We start from the raw sequence: 16978 nt of genomic DNA, 5'->3' as shown, positions 1-16978 counted from the left end.
ACTACTGGTGCTGCCACTGTGGGGAGGAGTTTATTTAGAGCAGAGTTCTGGGTGCAGCAATAGTAGCGCATAGTTAGCGTAACTACTGGTGCTGCCACTGTGGGGAGGAGTTTAGTTAGAGCAGAGTTCTGGGTGCAGCAATAGTAGCGCATAGTTAGGGTAACTACTGGTGCTACCACTGTGGGGAGGAGTTTAGTTAGAGCAGAGTTCTGGGTGCAGCAATAGTAGCGCATAGTTAGGGTAACTACTGGTGCTGCCACTGTGGGGAGGAGTTTATTTAGAGCAGAGTTCTGGGTGCAGCAATAGTAGCGCATAGTTAGCGTAACTACTGGTGCTGCCACTGTGGGGAGGAGTTTAGTTAGAGCAGAGTTCTGGGTGCAGCAATAGTAGCGCATAGTTAGTGTAACTACTGGTGCTGCCACTGTGGGGAGGAGTTTAGTTAGAGCAGAGTTCTGGGTGCAGCAATAGTAGCGCATAGTTAGCGTAACTACTGGTGCTGCTACTGTGGGGAGGTGTTTAGTTAAACTAATCGAATAATAATTGACTTGATTTAACTAATTGAATGAGAATCAATTGCCAATTAAACTGATGAAACGAATTGTTAACATGTCATCCAAACAGTTAGCAATTGTTCGGATAGTTTAAGATAGTAATTTTTATATTTTTCTAAAATCCTTCCCACTGATTTTAGTATTGGCATAAAATATATTCGAATACAGTTTACTTACATGCTTGGGTGATGTATACGATGATGAAAGAAGCTTCCTTCAGGCTCATCTCTTGGTGAAGCTGAAACAAAAATAATTCTCATTAAAACAAAGTAATACTACAATACTGCTGAATGTAATGTAAACTTAAAACATTATCCCATCGTCATCTTCATCATCATCTTCATTATCATCCATCCTCTTATATGTTTTAAACAAATCCCCCTCCAGGAACAATACTGCTGCTTTTTAGATGTTCACTGTTAAGTTAGTAGTGTAACTATGGTAACTAGTAGTGTAACTATGGTGACTAGTGATGGAGGTATGATAGGACCTGATATTCATTCCACTGAATATCAGGAACAATTCCTATCAGCTGTCTCATTGTACTAAATTATTGTTACATTTTATAGGCCACAAGACAGACAGATGCCGAATCTTAGAATTAAAAATGAAGCTTTTTGACAAAAACATGGCAAATTATCATCTGGGATCAGGGCAAATAATCATCTGGGATAAAGTAGTGACGAGGTGGAGCTAATGGCTGGAGTCGTCGTTTCAGAAAATGGTACTCGTCAATGCTAATAACACAACAAGCAACAGTTTTTCTGCTGCATAAACAGTAAACTGGGACTTGTTTATTATATCAGTATATTATTATAACGGTTAATAATGTTTTTCATGCAGGTGTCAGCAAACATTACATGAGCGTGTGAGCTAGTGTCTACCTACCCGATTTATAATAATAATAACCATGGTAACGGTATTGAACGCTCATTTATATATAAAATAATAATAAACCAATTAGCAATCAGATAAACCAAATGCAATCAGAGGGACAGCTGATTCTGTGGGATCCGATCAGTTGTTACCAACAAATGTATCAATATAGAGGTGATTGTATTAGACGATTAGAGACACGATACCAATTAGAGACATGATAAAGATTATAGACATGATAAAGATTAGAGACACGATAAAGATTAGAGATATGATAAAGATTACAGAAATGATAAAGATTAGAGACACGATAAAGATTAGAGACACAATAAAGATTAGAGACACGATAAAGATTATAGACATGATAAAGATTAAAGACACGATAAAGATTAGAGACACGATACCAATTAGAGACACGATAAAGATTAGAGACACGATAAATATTAGAGACACGATAAAGATTACTCCTTAATAAATATACTCACCACATTATACTGTACATCACGCTCAGGGGAGGTGGCGATGTGGACTAAAGTAAACCCGAGACTCAACAACACTAGTCTAAAAGGAGACATGACCACGTGTCATCTATAGGGAGCAGTCTAATTCTATTGTAGTCTCCAGTTTATTGTAGTCTCCAGTCTATTGTAGTCTCAAGTTTATTGTAGTCTCCAGTCCAATTCCAACTTGTTATCTATTTCAGAAATTTCCAGTGGTGATCATTCATTAAAAGGTAACATTACTAAATCTACTGAAGTACTTAACACTACTAAGATCTAACACCATGTTTTGTTTTGCGCAAATGATTAACTTGAAACATGATACCGGAAAGAGAAATACATTTCGGTAAAATTCAAAAGATTTGAAAAAATTGCATTTAATTTTGATAATAATGTAAGCACCATTCAAATCTTGTTTTTTTTTCAAATTCAGCTACACTATCGATAATAATTTTAACGAATGAACGATTAAAATTGGCATTTGCTAAATAAAATACATGAACAGTTTGAAAAACAAGGCAGTTACAATGCTACAGGTTTACGCTGCGGCTGTTTCCGTGAACTCTGCACAAATAATATACAATAAAGGATAAGGCAAAGATGAAACCTGGACAGATAAGGATTGCGCGGTTAATAAGGATTAATATTACTAGAACCCGTGTATTTGTATTATAGAAGTCAGGAACAGGATATGCGGCAAAATCGCGTCACAGCGAAGAAAATGAATCTGGGTAAATGAATACCGAATTGTGAAAGATTTCTTGGAAATAGCTTTCGGAGTCCAAGTTTTATAGGTTATAGTTGGCACATTTTCATAACCCAGTTCAACATTTTATACATCTTCAATCAATTAGTAATCAATTAGCATAGTTTACATCATCTACTACACTCACATCAAGCTAGCGCAAATAAATAACCCAACTAGGAAGTCACATGAACTAGGTTAAAACCAGACAACTATAGGTTACAACCAGGTTACATGCTTGTAGTGACCCCTAGTAGCTATCACAATTTGCCGTGATTCTTATTTTCTTAGAAATCAGGAATTTTTTCTTAGCACAGCTATATATTATACTATATTATACTCTATATAATATAGTCATTATATACTCTAGTCACGGATAGTAGGGTTATAAATTCAGTTCCTAGCACCAGAATATTCTTAGAAATATAACATTAAATATGATAACACATTATTTAAAACTAGTTCCTAGTTGGCAACTTCTACAATACTTGGAGTTCTTATGTCATAGATTTAACTTCCTACAGACTAGAGAGCTCTTTAGGCACACTCTCGAGGAACGTTTCGACGTTGTTGGTTTCATATTCTCTCGAATTTTCTGTACACCAATGACACTGCGACTAAAGGAACTAATGACAAATACTTTAGTCGCAGTGCCAGTTTTATTGGTGTACAGAAAATTCGAGATAATATCAACAACGCTTATTTAGAGAAAACTTATCAAAACGAATAAGTAAAGTGAAACTAAAACAAATTGTTAGCCAACTAAAAGATTAATTTAGGTCGAAGTCAGTGTACAATGTTGATGGGATGTGGCTTGTTAACTACGTTTCCAAAACAGTAGTTTTCTGACGAAGGGCTTAGCCGTAGGGTGTGGACTTTTTTAAGTTTGCCTTCAAGATTCATTGAATCTAATTCTTCTGTGATTTCCTGGAATAGACTTTCGTCCATTCCAGGGAGGACCGGACATGCTCTACGAGCGGATGTTGGCTATGCACGACATTTTGAACAGTAGTTTCCTTCTTGTTTTTCTTTTCCTTCTTCTTTTCATCTATACGTTCTATTTTAGAAGCAAGCTTTTCCTCTTTCAGACTGTCCAGGATACTCTGAGTAAGGAGGGTATGCATGTGTTGCTTTACTTCAATAGATAAGTTTTGTAGTAAGGTGAGAAAGTTGGCGGGCAGTGTTGGCATCTTGCTGTGAAGTGTGGGAGGATCGGGAGGAGACTGGGTGAGTGAAAATCAGTTTTTCAGAATTTTTTTCCAAAAGTGAGTATTTTGGCCTTTCGTGACCTTCATGGTACTAATATAAATATGTGCATTGCGGTCATTTTAAACTCAAGTTTGAGTCTCTAAGACCTTCAGAAGCTGAGACACATATTTCCCGTATATACGCACCTGATATGAAATATGGGCGTGGCTCTACAGGCTTGAACAATGAACTAGTTCCTGGAAGGAGTCCTCATCTCTCGTGATATGAGAGTTTAGTCTCGTAGCTAGGGCAAGTGCGGAATGCAGTATTTGCAGCAAACAAGTTATTGAACACAAGAAAGTTTAACAACCTCTAACCGTTTTCATTCCTCCTGAGTGTTGGTTTCTTTTCAACTAAAAATCGGGCTTCTTTAATCTTTCTGTTGATGAGTGATGTTCCTCTATCTACGATTTGAAGTCTTAGCTTTGGGGGGCCTGTGTTCTGAGGGTGACTTTCCTTTGCTAGTGGCTTATCTTCGTAAGTAAGATTTTGCTGTTGGATTTGCCGCACTAAGGTAATGCTCTTCGAACCTGCACTTGAGTGGTCTAGTAGTAGTAGTAGTAGTTAGTAGTAGTAGTAGTAGTAGTAGTAAACCCGCGATGGGGTGGCATGTGCCTCAATGAAAATATTAAAATCATTTATTATTATATCAATTTATCATTAAATATTTCAACAATATCAATAACGTATGGTTGATCCTTCACACTTAGTAAAATATATAAAAATAAAGTTAATCTACACTAAAGAATAAATAATCTATATTATATAAATCAACAATATTATCTCCTTATCTTCTTGTAGTCATTTTATCAAAGCGGTAGAAATCCAAGTAATTTTAATACGCGGTGCGCAAGGAATTTCGTTAAAAAATGTGTAGGCAAGATAAGCCTAAGTGTGGCAGTGAAAGTTAAAAAATAGGTTGCAGAATAAATTGCAGTGACTGACTGGCAAATGCATTATCGCAGTTCATTTATTTGACTGCACTAACGTTTAGGATTCTCTAACAGCTGTTATATTTTGCTAATATTTTGTTTAAAAGTTGTAAAGGACAAAGTTCTTGTCCGTCCACGAAAAGTTTTTTACGTCAAGTTTTTGTTTGTCTAGTAAGTAGGTACGGGTAAATGCCTCACAGAATGGCTAGCCTCACAGAATGGCCAAATTTGTAAATGTTTTTGTAACTAATTTTGTATATAAGACTGGTAGGTTTTGTGGATACCATATGAAACAAAAGTCTTCTGGCAACACTTCCTGTGGTGAAATCATTAACTAGGACCACATTTTCTGGCATAAATATGGCTGTTTATGTAGAAATTTTGAGCACTGAAAAATTTGTTTTCAAATTTTTGAACTAAGTTTACATTTTGGTGAGAACTTCTGGCACCAGTATGACAGAAGATGTTCAAAGAATAGTATTCATCAAACAAAACGAACATTGTTCAATATAGGAAGAAAAAAATGCTAAAATGGCTACACGCCTCACAAAATGGCCAAAATATGCCTCACAAAATTTGTTTTCAAATTTTTGAACTAAGTTTGCATTTTGGTGAGAACTTCTGGCACCAGTATGACAGAAGATGTTTAAAGAATAGTATTCATCAAACAAAACGAACATTGTTCAATATAGGAAGAAACAAAATGCTAAAATGGCTAAACGCCTCACAAAATGGCCAAAATATGCCTCACAAAATGGCCAAAATTTAAAACTCCTTTTATTCAATGAAACAATAAGTCTAAAGTATTCACAAGCTATTTATCATACAATAACACCCCAGATGGAGTGTTTTTACAGCCGAATGAAGGTTATAAATCATGAAATCAGGGAATATGAACAACGTCACACAAAATGGCCATTTTTTGGTGTAGGAAATTATGCCCTTTTTATTCAGTTCTAAGAAATTTCACCTTTATGGGGGTGTTAACAAGGCATATTAATACCAGCAGCATGCCTGAAACAAGAGCCAAAGGTTTAAGAAAAATAAAATTTTCTCGTTTTCTTTTTTTTTGGCCATTTTGTCAGGCATTTTATCTTTTTTGTGAAATAATTTTCACAGCTCAGTTTTTTCGTGAGTTTTAGGTTATTACCCCATTCCTTAATAGGTTTTCTAACAACGTGTGGTGATAGAAATTTAAAAAGTATCTCCATCAAAAAATTATAGAAATTCAGATTTGGCCATTCTGTGAGGCATGTTTTTTTGGAGGAAGATTTTCCGGCCAATTTTTCTCAAAGAAAAAATGGTTATGAGATTAAATGAACCCCCGGGAAGAAAAATATGAGTGTCAACTTAGCCTTCTATGAGATAAAAACTGGAATAAATTGTGTTTTGTGATTTTGAGAGACCTTCCTTTTTTTGGCCATTCTGTGAGGCAAATACCCGTAACGTACAATGTTGTCCTTGTATGAATTAATAAACTTATCTTGTAACTTAGGTACGTTGAAGGGAAGGATTTTATTTATTTCGTTTATCGTGTTGTTTTATAATCGTGGTCTTATGTTAGAGATGCTATAATCGGTGATACGTAATCTGTTGAACTTAATCTAAAAATACTTTGGATTTCTCCTTTCCGTTTGTCTAAGCGGTGACTTTTCAAATATACTACAGATACTCGATGGTGCTACTCCCATATAAACCTTGTGCATCAAAGTTATACAGCTTTTAGCAATGAGATTAGGAAGAACCAAAATTCCTATTTTGTTCAAGATGGATTTTGTGTGAGATGGTAGTTTACGTTTTTCTTCGTCTGTATGTTTCCCCACCATAGTTCTCGGTGCAATTGTCTACTTCGCAGGTGATGTGGTAGACGGTGTTGGTTGTGGTGCATTCTCCATCGGTTAAAGCTGCGCATGTTCTGCAGTTTGATGTTGTGCATGATTTCTTGTCAAGGGGTCTGGAGTCTGTAAGGAGATCCTTCAGTTTCCGTCCAGGTTTCTCGACAATTTTGATGGGGAGTCCACTATGTCTGACAGCATCTCTGTATTTGCGACCAGTAGTTTTGTTGACATAAGGTAGTTTGAGAGTCGCTCCGTCTTGGTCTTTGTTCTGATTGATTCTCTTTCTACGTTTTCTTTTGTTCTTTATGGTGTCTAAGACTCTATCGGTGTAGCCGTTGTTAATGAGAAGTTGATCTATCATCTTTTCAGAGTACTTCTCGTTTTCTCTGTTGTTAGAGACTGCCTCTGCGGTGTTGTACATACTCTCAACAGTAGTATTCTTTGTACGTGTTGTATGATGAGAGTTCAGAGTTGTAGTGGAGGGTGAGTGGCTTTTTTTGTGTTTTTCTATAGAGTCTAGAATGTACTATTCCATCTGAGTCTATCTTTATTTCCGTGTTGAGGAAGGGAACAAAGTCGTTCTGATTGTCAGAGTAGTCTACAGTTAGTTTGATAAGTTTGTCAGGGTCTTGTTGTTCGATGAGGTTACACAGTTGCTGAACTTTTCGTCTGTTGGTTTTGTCAGTTTTTGTTCATATTTGCTCTGATTTCGTTAAAAACTATTTTACAGTAGATAACTATCTTACAGTTATATATTTTGTTTGAAATAAATTTCGTCGTCAAATTTTTAAGGTACATATTGATCGTTATAATTGAATTAATACTATTTCAGAATATGAGTATGACGTAGAAATGTCGATACGTTATTCAGCTATTTATTTCCATTAGAATCTGTCTTCACTAGTCTATTCAGAAACAATCAGAAATTTGAATAAAAGAACTATCAAAATGAGACTCAATAACACTACACGAATCCACCATTTCTGGTAGTGATGTGCAACGACTTGAATGGCGGAATGCAGTATTTGCAGCAAATAAATTATTGAACACAAGAAAGTTCAACAACCTCTCACCGTTTTCATTCTTCCTACCAACGCCGTACCTTCCTAAGTTCTTATGAAAGCCACTGTTGTAGTCTTGATATTACCGTTTACCAAGTTTTGCATTAAAATCCCCCAGTATCCAGAGTTCATAACGTGCGGGTACCGTGAACTTCAAGTAGCAGTGGATGTACCCGGTACATCCACTGCTACTTGAAGTTCACGGTAAGACTGGTCTGTAGCTGATGGGTTTGAAATTGTCTTTGGATTGGTCGGGCTGTAACAGTTAACGATGCGCAATTTACAAGGGGGTTTGCAAGCAGATTTTGAAGGAACAAAAAAGTCAATGTAAACAACACGATCGCTAATCTGATGAAATGAACGGAAGTAATGATTAACACGAGTATTGATAAGAAACCCCAGTCCACCATGGTAACCAGTCTTCAGGTCAAACAAAAGAAGGCGATGATTTCCCGGAAGTCTCGAATCTGAAAGCTGACGTACTTTAGTCTCTTGTAATCCAATGACGTCTAAATCATATCTGTCACAGTCCTGGGCAAGCAGATGTTGCTTGTCCGTTTTAGGCAAGCCTCGAATATTCCATGTAGCAAAGCCGAGTAGAGCAATGTTGACTAGGAGCGTAGTGACCTGTCCTACAGTGATCTTTCACGTAGCAGTAGATTTTCTGGTTGTAGTAAGCATGTGTGTCCATCACGACATCACGCCATCCTAAAGAGCACTACAAAACGAAACATCAAATTTTCCAAATGCTGTCCCATTTTAAATATGATATTTCTAGAACCGAAATTCACAGATTTTTGTCCAGTAACCAATTAGTCAGTTGACTATGGGTGACGTGAGACCAAATTGATGCCATTTTATGCCATTTCAAACCATAGCCTCACCCCCCTCCAGCGGATGCTATTACTATTACCAGTTACTGCTGGTTACCATGGTTACTATTACCAATTATTGCAATCGATGTTTGTGGGATAGTGAGACATCTGGACTGGTGATCTATGTGTCCTCTTAGCCTTAGACTTGCTGTCGTACTTTCTTAATCATATCGAGGAAGATAATGTAAAACTTTACTATTAAGACATTCAATTTAGATTAGCGCATTAGTACAATTGAAAATGAACTCTTTAAATATTAGAAATCAGAATTCAGATTCTAGGTATAAAATTGAACATAGCTCACAATATTATTATGTACAACTGATAGATTCATTATTTGAAAGATTAAACGAATCAGGATGTGATTCTGTAAGTAATAGACATTGCTGAGGAGTAACATATAGATACAATCATAATATTTTAAGATAGAATTAATTAATCGATTACAATTGAATTTAAATACAAATGTTACATATACACGAACTATGAAGTCAGAGCTGTAATATATGAGTAGCAAGTATCATACAAAAACACTTCACAGATTTTCTGTCTCAGCTAATACTTGATCTGAAAGTTCCCGATACACTTGTAATCTTAAAGGTTCCATCTGTATGACATCCAGATCATTGTTCCCGCTCTGTATGTCTTCAGTCGAAATGGATCTTGTAATCGAAGATACGACTGCGGAGGTACTGAGCCTGATTAGTCTCTTTACATCCCCCAACTTTCTGCCTAAGAACTCTGTTAACGTTTTGTCGTATATCAGCGGGTTGATAATAGAGTTAAGTGGAAGAACTATCATCGCATACGTAACATACCATTTAGTTGCATCAAAAACGCCAAAATTATGCATACCGCTTATAACAATAAATGGTACCCAGCAAAGAAAATCAGTCGCAACAATAAGAGTAATTTTATTCTGTACAGATCTATTGTCCCTCACTCTTTCTGGGGTATGATGCTGTCCTGATCACCGTGAAGAAATCCTTGTCTGGATATTGATAACTATGTAGCAAAAAGTGATGATGATGAAGCAAACTAAGTTCACACCAAGCATAAGCCAAACTACTGGATCTCCTTTATGATCAGTTATGTCTGCTCTACTTTCTATCGATTGTCTGATTCTTCTTGCATCGTCACTCCGAACAAAGTACTTGAATAAGCAAACACCGTCGTTACCATAAAAATGAACTGGACGTCTACTCAAAAGTCCATGTTGTTGAGTGAACATACCGTCCACCTTATCACCGATTTGTTTCCAGGTTAAATCTGTAGTTATGTTAGTGGTATTATAATGAGCTTGAAGAACATTAACATGTTTCTCTTTGTTGGGGAAGCCTATGAACACTTTGTAGATGGGGTCATAGTACATTCCCTGTACAAAATATTCCTCTAATGAAGGTATCAATGGCGTAACAGATATAGCTAGTGAGACTGTGATAATTCCGGTGACTAGGGAAGCGAGTTTGACAGTAGTACTTCTGTTTGCAGGGCCTGGAATACTCATTTTCTTAAAAGTAAGCTTATACATTCTGATGATACTTAAAGCTGTCATTGCGAAAAGGGACACTTGTGATCCAACCGTGCTGATGACCCCTAATATGGAGCATGCTGTTCCGGTGTACCATTCGGCTTGATTTCTGCAAAACCAGTTCCCATTTACAAAACTATCATAGAAAGACAACATAATTAAGTATAATCCGATAAATAGATCCCCTGATCCGATAAGACTGACCATTGCCTTGTTAGTTAACATACTTCCAGTCCTACTATGATGAAGAGTTGTCAACCCACGGAATACGGTGTACGAGTTGAAGATCAATGCTAGTAAACCCATGACCCAGCATAATACCTGCAGTATCCAGTTTTCAAGTATTCTTTTCTCACAACCGGTATTACATTCATCTGAGAGGTCAAAGCAATCGTATATGCCGTCACATCTCTGCGATAAGGAAATAAACTGATGTTTAGTTGAGTTCAAAGTGTCTTCACAAATCATGTGATTTGCACAGTTCAACTCGTCACTCATGTCCCCACAGTCATCTATGAGGTCACACATTTGCTTGTATTCCACACACCTACTGTTATTGCATTGAAAATAGTCCTGGTGATATTGGCCTTTCGTTGAGTTCTCAACAAAAGTTAGAAAAGAGTTGTTAGCAAGTGTATATACTCGATCAGGATATTGTCCAGGACATGAATTGTACAACAATGTTCTGTTTTTATTTAGAGGACATGAGGCATCTAGACATAGATCCATGCAACTGAGAAACAGGTAATATTCACCAAACAAATAGCTGCAATTAACCTTAGATGTCGGAACAATTAACTCTGACTTTGTAATTCCGAATACATCTGCAATCCAGGGTTGTATGAATTCTTTCACTACACAATTAGAGTCATCGCATAAATCTCGCCTTAATCCCTGATAAAGAGCGGTCTTATTGATCGTTGGGAAATCTCTAGCGATCCTACAAACCTCAATCTCTGCACCGTCACCACACGTCTCCACTCCATCACAGAGTTGTTCGAATTGAACGTATGGTTTATCACCTTTCTGACACAGATAGACGTTTTTACAAGTTTTATCACTTTCTTTAAAACGATAGGTTTTGTCAGTTTGATTGCCACAGAAACTTAAGCCCCCAAGCTCAACCTGTTCATCCATTCCATCCATACAATCCACCACATTGTCCATTATCCAAGAAACTGGTATTCCGAACTTTGTATTGAAGTTAAACCTACGGACACACTGAAATTCCTTCGTCATGTATCCACACATGTCATGAAGTTCGTCACTTCCATCAGGACAATCCCACACTCCGTCACACATCCTGTGTTTGTGTACTCTACAATCAGTGGAAGTAGACGGTGATATACAGCTGTTTTGAAGGTTATCGTCACATAACTTTACTGGTAAACTAGCCCTTTCATCATATTCATAACACAACATGTACTTAGAAAAACTCGAGTTATACCCATTAATATCACAATACCCCCCTACTCGCTCACTATCAGAACAGTTAGTCTGATCCAGATAGTTCAGACAGTATGGATAGATTTTCTTCTTTATATCAAATACTGAGCACCTAGTATAGTCCAATATAGGTACTGTTCTAATCTCTTCTAACCACACTTTACTGAAGTAATGTGTACACGTGTGTGGGGTTGTTTCATTAACATTACAGTCCTGTACTGTGAGTTCATCCTCTCCTTTATCACACATCTTGTATCCTCCACATATATAGTGTACAGGAATATACAACTTCCTCCCCTGATAAGTGCATTTAACTCCGTATTTATACCCGTTACAATCACTTTCATCTATACAATAGTCAGAGTCACATTTATCATTACAGAGCTCTCTTGTTAGTATAGCAGTAGGAGGACGAGCAGTAGAAGCATGACTAGTTACAGTGTACTCTTGTGGGTCAGGCGTTCTATTGATTTGTGATACAGGACAATCCTTATCTACACTGCAGTTCTCATCACATCTGATATATTTGTTATCGCAAAACAAGCCTCCACACAGCACATTCGTGTTTGTTATTTTTGTGTTTAATCCACATGCCTGATACACGTGGGGATCATTCTCACACACTGTAGAAACACTCTCAAGCTGCCTCCCACTTTTCTGTTCAAAGTACACATCAGAGTGGGTACACTTGAAATAGTGTCGTTTCCTCTTTTCATCAAAACACACATTTTTCAGAAATCCGCTTACTGTTGCTACTGTACAATTTTCTCCTGATTTTCTCAGTTTGCTCACTATTCTGTAGTCAACACAGTCAATACAAGAACAATGGTCAAGTGTCCTACACCGTTCTCCACTAGTACAACACGGGTTCTCCCCATCAGGGTTACACTCACCAGGACTGCCATCAGGGAGGGGATACCTACTACCACATTTACCGTCATATCTCCACTTTATCTTACCTCCTGATTCTCTCCAGTCCCTATATATAACTCTGTAGTTTACACAGTTATTACAAAAGCAGTGTCTAGCCGTGTTACCACACCATCCATTATACCAGTCATGTCCATATTTACTACAACACGGGTCCTCCCCATCAGGGTTACACTCACCAGGACTGCCATCAGGGAGGGGATACCTACTACCACATCTACCGTCAGATCTCCACTTTATCTTACCACCTGATGGAGTGAAGTATTGTACTACTGAGTGTTGCATGAATAGTTAATAATGTTAACATCAATTCATGTATAATTCCGCTGTCCTATATTTAAATAAGGCAATAAAATTGTACTCATAGAAGCACTAAACGTATGCACTTGTACGTTTAAAATTGTGCACGGTTAAATTTGTTAAATATTTTAATTTTATTTAAGGACACGTTCATTGAATTTGAAGTTTGAGGATATTGGTAAAAATTAGTGGCCCTATTAAATAGCACGATGGTCGATGAGGTAAAATTTGTCACACTATGAAACTAAATAAACCCTCCATGGTTAGGATAATCGTCTCATCCTCTAGGTAAACTTTGTCACATAACGATATTTTTATCAGATGATAGGATATCGCATAAATTCGGCCGGCAGTGAGATTCCGACATTGTCACACTATAAAAAGGTGACAGAGTTAACATCGGCCCCTTGCTGCCGTGTTTGACAACATTTTTGAATTTCCAGTTCATAGAATAGTTTCATATGGCAATCATCTACATATTTAGCGACTTTTTTCGTTGAAAGGTACCATGAGAAAAAACCTGGTTCGTCATTTGGAAGAGAACATGATGATCAATACGAACCAGCATGGGTTCAGAAAAAAGAGGAGTTGCATGACGCAGCTTCTCAGTCACATCGAACAGATCTACAAATCACTCAACAATGATGAAGAAGTTGATGTGATTTACCTCGACTTTGACAAAGCTTTTGACAAGGTTGACGGTTGACCATGCAGTGCTGCTAGCCAAGCTTGGTCGATACGGAATTGGTGGTCAGGCTTTAAGGTGGATCAAAGAGTTTTTGCTAAACAGAAAACAGACAGTCGTAGTTGAAGGTCGCAAATCATCCACAAGGGACAGTCCTAGGACCGATCCTATTTATTCTGTACATCAACGATCTGTTGAACAGCATTAGCGACACAAAGCTGATTGGGGCTATCCGAGGAATGAGTAGTGTAGAGTTACTGCAAGATGATCTAAACATAGTCATCGAGTGGTCACGTGTTAACAACATGGAGCTACACGAACAGAAGTTTAAGGTTGTAAACTACCCCCTGAATGGATCAAAAGCTCTAAGAGAGCTCCCGTTCTACCCAGAGACTGTTGAGTATACTACACCAAAAGGACACGCAATATCACCACAGGAAACTGTCAGAGACCTTGGAGTGTATGTTAGCAGCAGCATGGGGTCCTCGTATTGATAAGACAGTTCAAGGAGCTAGAAAGATGGCAGCTTGGATATTGACTGCCTTTAGAGACCGGTCACAAGTAGTCATGCTGATTGCTGACGTTATACAAAAGCATGGTTCGCTCCAAGCTAGAGTACTGCTGTCCAGTCTGGAACCCTGCAAAAGTCACAGAGATACAAAAGCTGGAGACTGTACAGAGATCCTTTATTAGAAAGATATCTGGCTGTCGTGATCTCCAGTACTGGGACAGGCTGAAGAAGCTTAAGTTTATGTCTCTTCAGAGGCGGAGAGAGCGTAATTCTATTATTCATGTATGGAAGATTCTTAATGAACATGCTCCGAACGATACGGGCTTCGAGTACAAGTCACATCAAAGGCACGGTATTAAGGCAGAGATCCCAGCCATGAACAAAAGCGCACAGTTCTCTGTAAGAACAGATTACGACAACAGCTTTAGAGTTAAAGCAGCTCAGCTCTTCAACGTGCTCCCATCGGAGCTCCGAAGGCATATTTATGGAACAGTACCCAGACACGCCACCAGTTCCGGGCTACACTCCGACAAACGATAACTCAATGCTGAGCTGGAGGAGGACGCACTCGATGCAGTTGTCCTGAGCACGCCCTGCCAAACTCACCAAAACGTACGTAATTACCACCTGGTCAATTACGTCACACATTTAAGAAATTTATACGAGGGATGTTTATGACACCCTGACAAGGAATGCCAAATAGTCTAGCATTGTTTTTTAACCTGAATGTATTGGGAATTGCTATAATATCTTATTATTATAAGCAGATAAAAACACATGAGGCACAAATATTTTAAAATGTGATAGCTTTTGACCCCTAAAATGATTAAATTGCAATATTTTTGTACGAGACTTCAACTTTAGGTCATACTTTAGGACAGCATGACCATGTCACAACTTAACCATTTAATGACCATGTCATAACCATGTCATAACCATTGTTCACTGGTCACTAAATAGCCGGTTACTCATAACCATGTCACAAGTGTGGTCAGTGACTGGTCACTAGCTAGTCGGTTACTCATAACCATGTCACAAGTGTGGTCAGTGACTGGTCACTAAATAGCCGGTTACTCATAACCATGTCACAAGTGTGGTCAGTGACTGGTCACTAAATAGCCGGTTACCCATAACCATGTCACAAGTGTGGTCAGTGACTGGTCACTAAATAGCCGGTTACTCATAACCATGTCACAGGTGTGGTCAGTGACTGGTCACTAAATAGCCGGTTACTCATAACCATGTCACAAGTGTGGTCATTGGCTGGTCACTAAATAGCCGGTTACTCATAACCATGTCACAAGTGTGGTCAGTGACTGGTCACTAAATAGCCGGTTACCCATAACCATGTCACAAGTGTGGTCAGTGACTGGTCACTAAATAGCCGGTTACTCATAACCATGTCACAAGTGTGGTCAGTGACTGGTCACTAAATAGCCGGTTACTCATAACCATGTCACAAGTGTGGTCAGTGACTGGTCACTAGATAATGCCCACATACTGGCCACTACACATTAGGTGGTAACTTTTGGGCTACTAGAAATGCTAGTAGCCTAAAAAATTAAGAGTGGCTACTAAGTGGTAATTTAGCAAAATTAACCTCAACATTGTTAAACATGAGTTCCAATTTGCTGAATAATAACCTACCGATCATTTCTGGAAGAATATTGAATTCTTATCAAGATATGGTTATCTTTGTTCGGAAATTTAACCTATTAACGATTTCATATAATTTTTGTGACAATTTTCGCATTAACTGCCCTTAACTTGAATCAACGCAAAATCTATACAAAAGGTCGTTTATGACCTCATATAATTTTGGTGACAATTTTCGCATTAACTGCCTTTAACTTGAATCAACTGGATTGTCCTTCTATAGAGTTTCCCGCTTTTCAATAACAAATCAGATATGAATGATTTTGGCAATTCACCAAAAATTTCAAATTCCATAATATAATGTGACAGAATTTACCTCATTTCCCAATAACCAAGTGCTTGTATTAGCTAACTTTTGAAAACAACATATTTTAGGGCTATGATCGGTAGAACAACCATCAAATAATGAGTTGAAAGGGGTTTGAGGACAACTAGCAGTAGAAAAAAGTTACCTTATTGGACCTTATTTGGACGGACATTAATTGAACGCTGGAGGCCCTAACGTTCATCTAAATGTCCGTTTAAATAAAGTCCACTCATTTAAGGTCCTTCCGTTGAATTTTTTTCAACAATTTTTCCACTTCTAATTTTTTGTCCAGAATATGACAACTATGAGAACTATATTTTGCCGTAAGTTAAGGACGGAAAGGTTCTCCTTGGTCTACCGGAGGCACAGAAAATCATACTAATATTATATGATGATTTCAAGGGTCACTTGGTGGAAAAGGTCAACGAAATTATGGCACTCAACAACATAGGTAGTTCATGAGCTAGTCCCCGGCAACATGACAAATTTGTTCCAGCCTCTAGATATTACGGTAAATCGTGTTGCCAAGGACATTGTCCGACGTTGTTATCAGTTATAGTAGGTAGTGCGCCATCGACGAATTTCGTCAAATTACGTGTTTTCTACACCTACTTTTGCTCCAAATGCCGCGCACCGTCAAATATGGTACTTAGGCGAAACTCACTGATCATTCCAAAAAGGTATGGTACAAAAATATTGAAAATCCGAGCAAATTTATTTTTATCGTGCACCCCCTAGTTATAGTTCATATTACTCAGGGGAGGTAAGGAAACAGTGCGGGGTAGTTTGATAAAAAAGAAGATTTCCATAAAGCTAGAAATCACTGATGCTTTAAGCATGGAATATTTAATGCACGAAAACCCATTTGATGAAGATGATTTGTGATATTAGACAATAATCATGTACACACATTTTAACATGTTTACTGATTAAAAACTGCTTTTCTTGCTTACTGTATAAAAAATGGTTTTAAAAATTATTTGCAG

General features: G+C 37.7%; 1 protein-coding gene and 1 long non-coding RNA gene across 2 annotated transcripts; one reads left to right on the top strand and one right to left on the bottom strand.

Moving 5' to 3' along the window:
• Nucleotides 1-441: 441 nt before the first annotated feature.
• Nucleotides 442-2117, bottom strand: LOC134815802 (uncharacterized). Its single transcript, XR_010160296.1, has 3 exons — nt 1913-2117; nt 729-789; nt 442-502 (listed from the first exon to the last, which is right to left on the bottom strand). It is a non-coding gene; the product is annotated as an uncharacterized LOC134815802 (long non-coding RNA).
• An 11996-nt stretch (nt 2118-14113) lies between these two features.
• Nucleotides 14114-14569, top strand: LOC134815548 (uncharacterized). Its single transcript, XM_063824089.1, has one exon. It carries the CDS (start codon nt 14114-14116, stop codon nt 14567-14569), a length of 456 nt encoding a protein of 151 aa, XP_063680159.1.
• The last annotated feature ends 2409 nt before the right edge of the window (nt 14570-16978 follow it).

Source organism: Bolinopsis microptera, chromosome 5 (assembly GCF_026151205.1).
Source record: "Bolinopsis microptera isolate Bmic1 chromosome 5, MBARI_Bmic_1.0, whole genome shotgun sequence".
Taxonomy (NCBI): Eukaryota; Metazoa; Ctenophora; class Tentaculata; order Lobata; family Bolinopsidae; genus Bolinopsis; species Bolinopsis microptera.
Note: the sequence above shows the minus strand (reverse complement) of the source record. Positions and strands in the feature narration are given on the sequence as shown.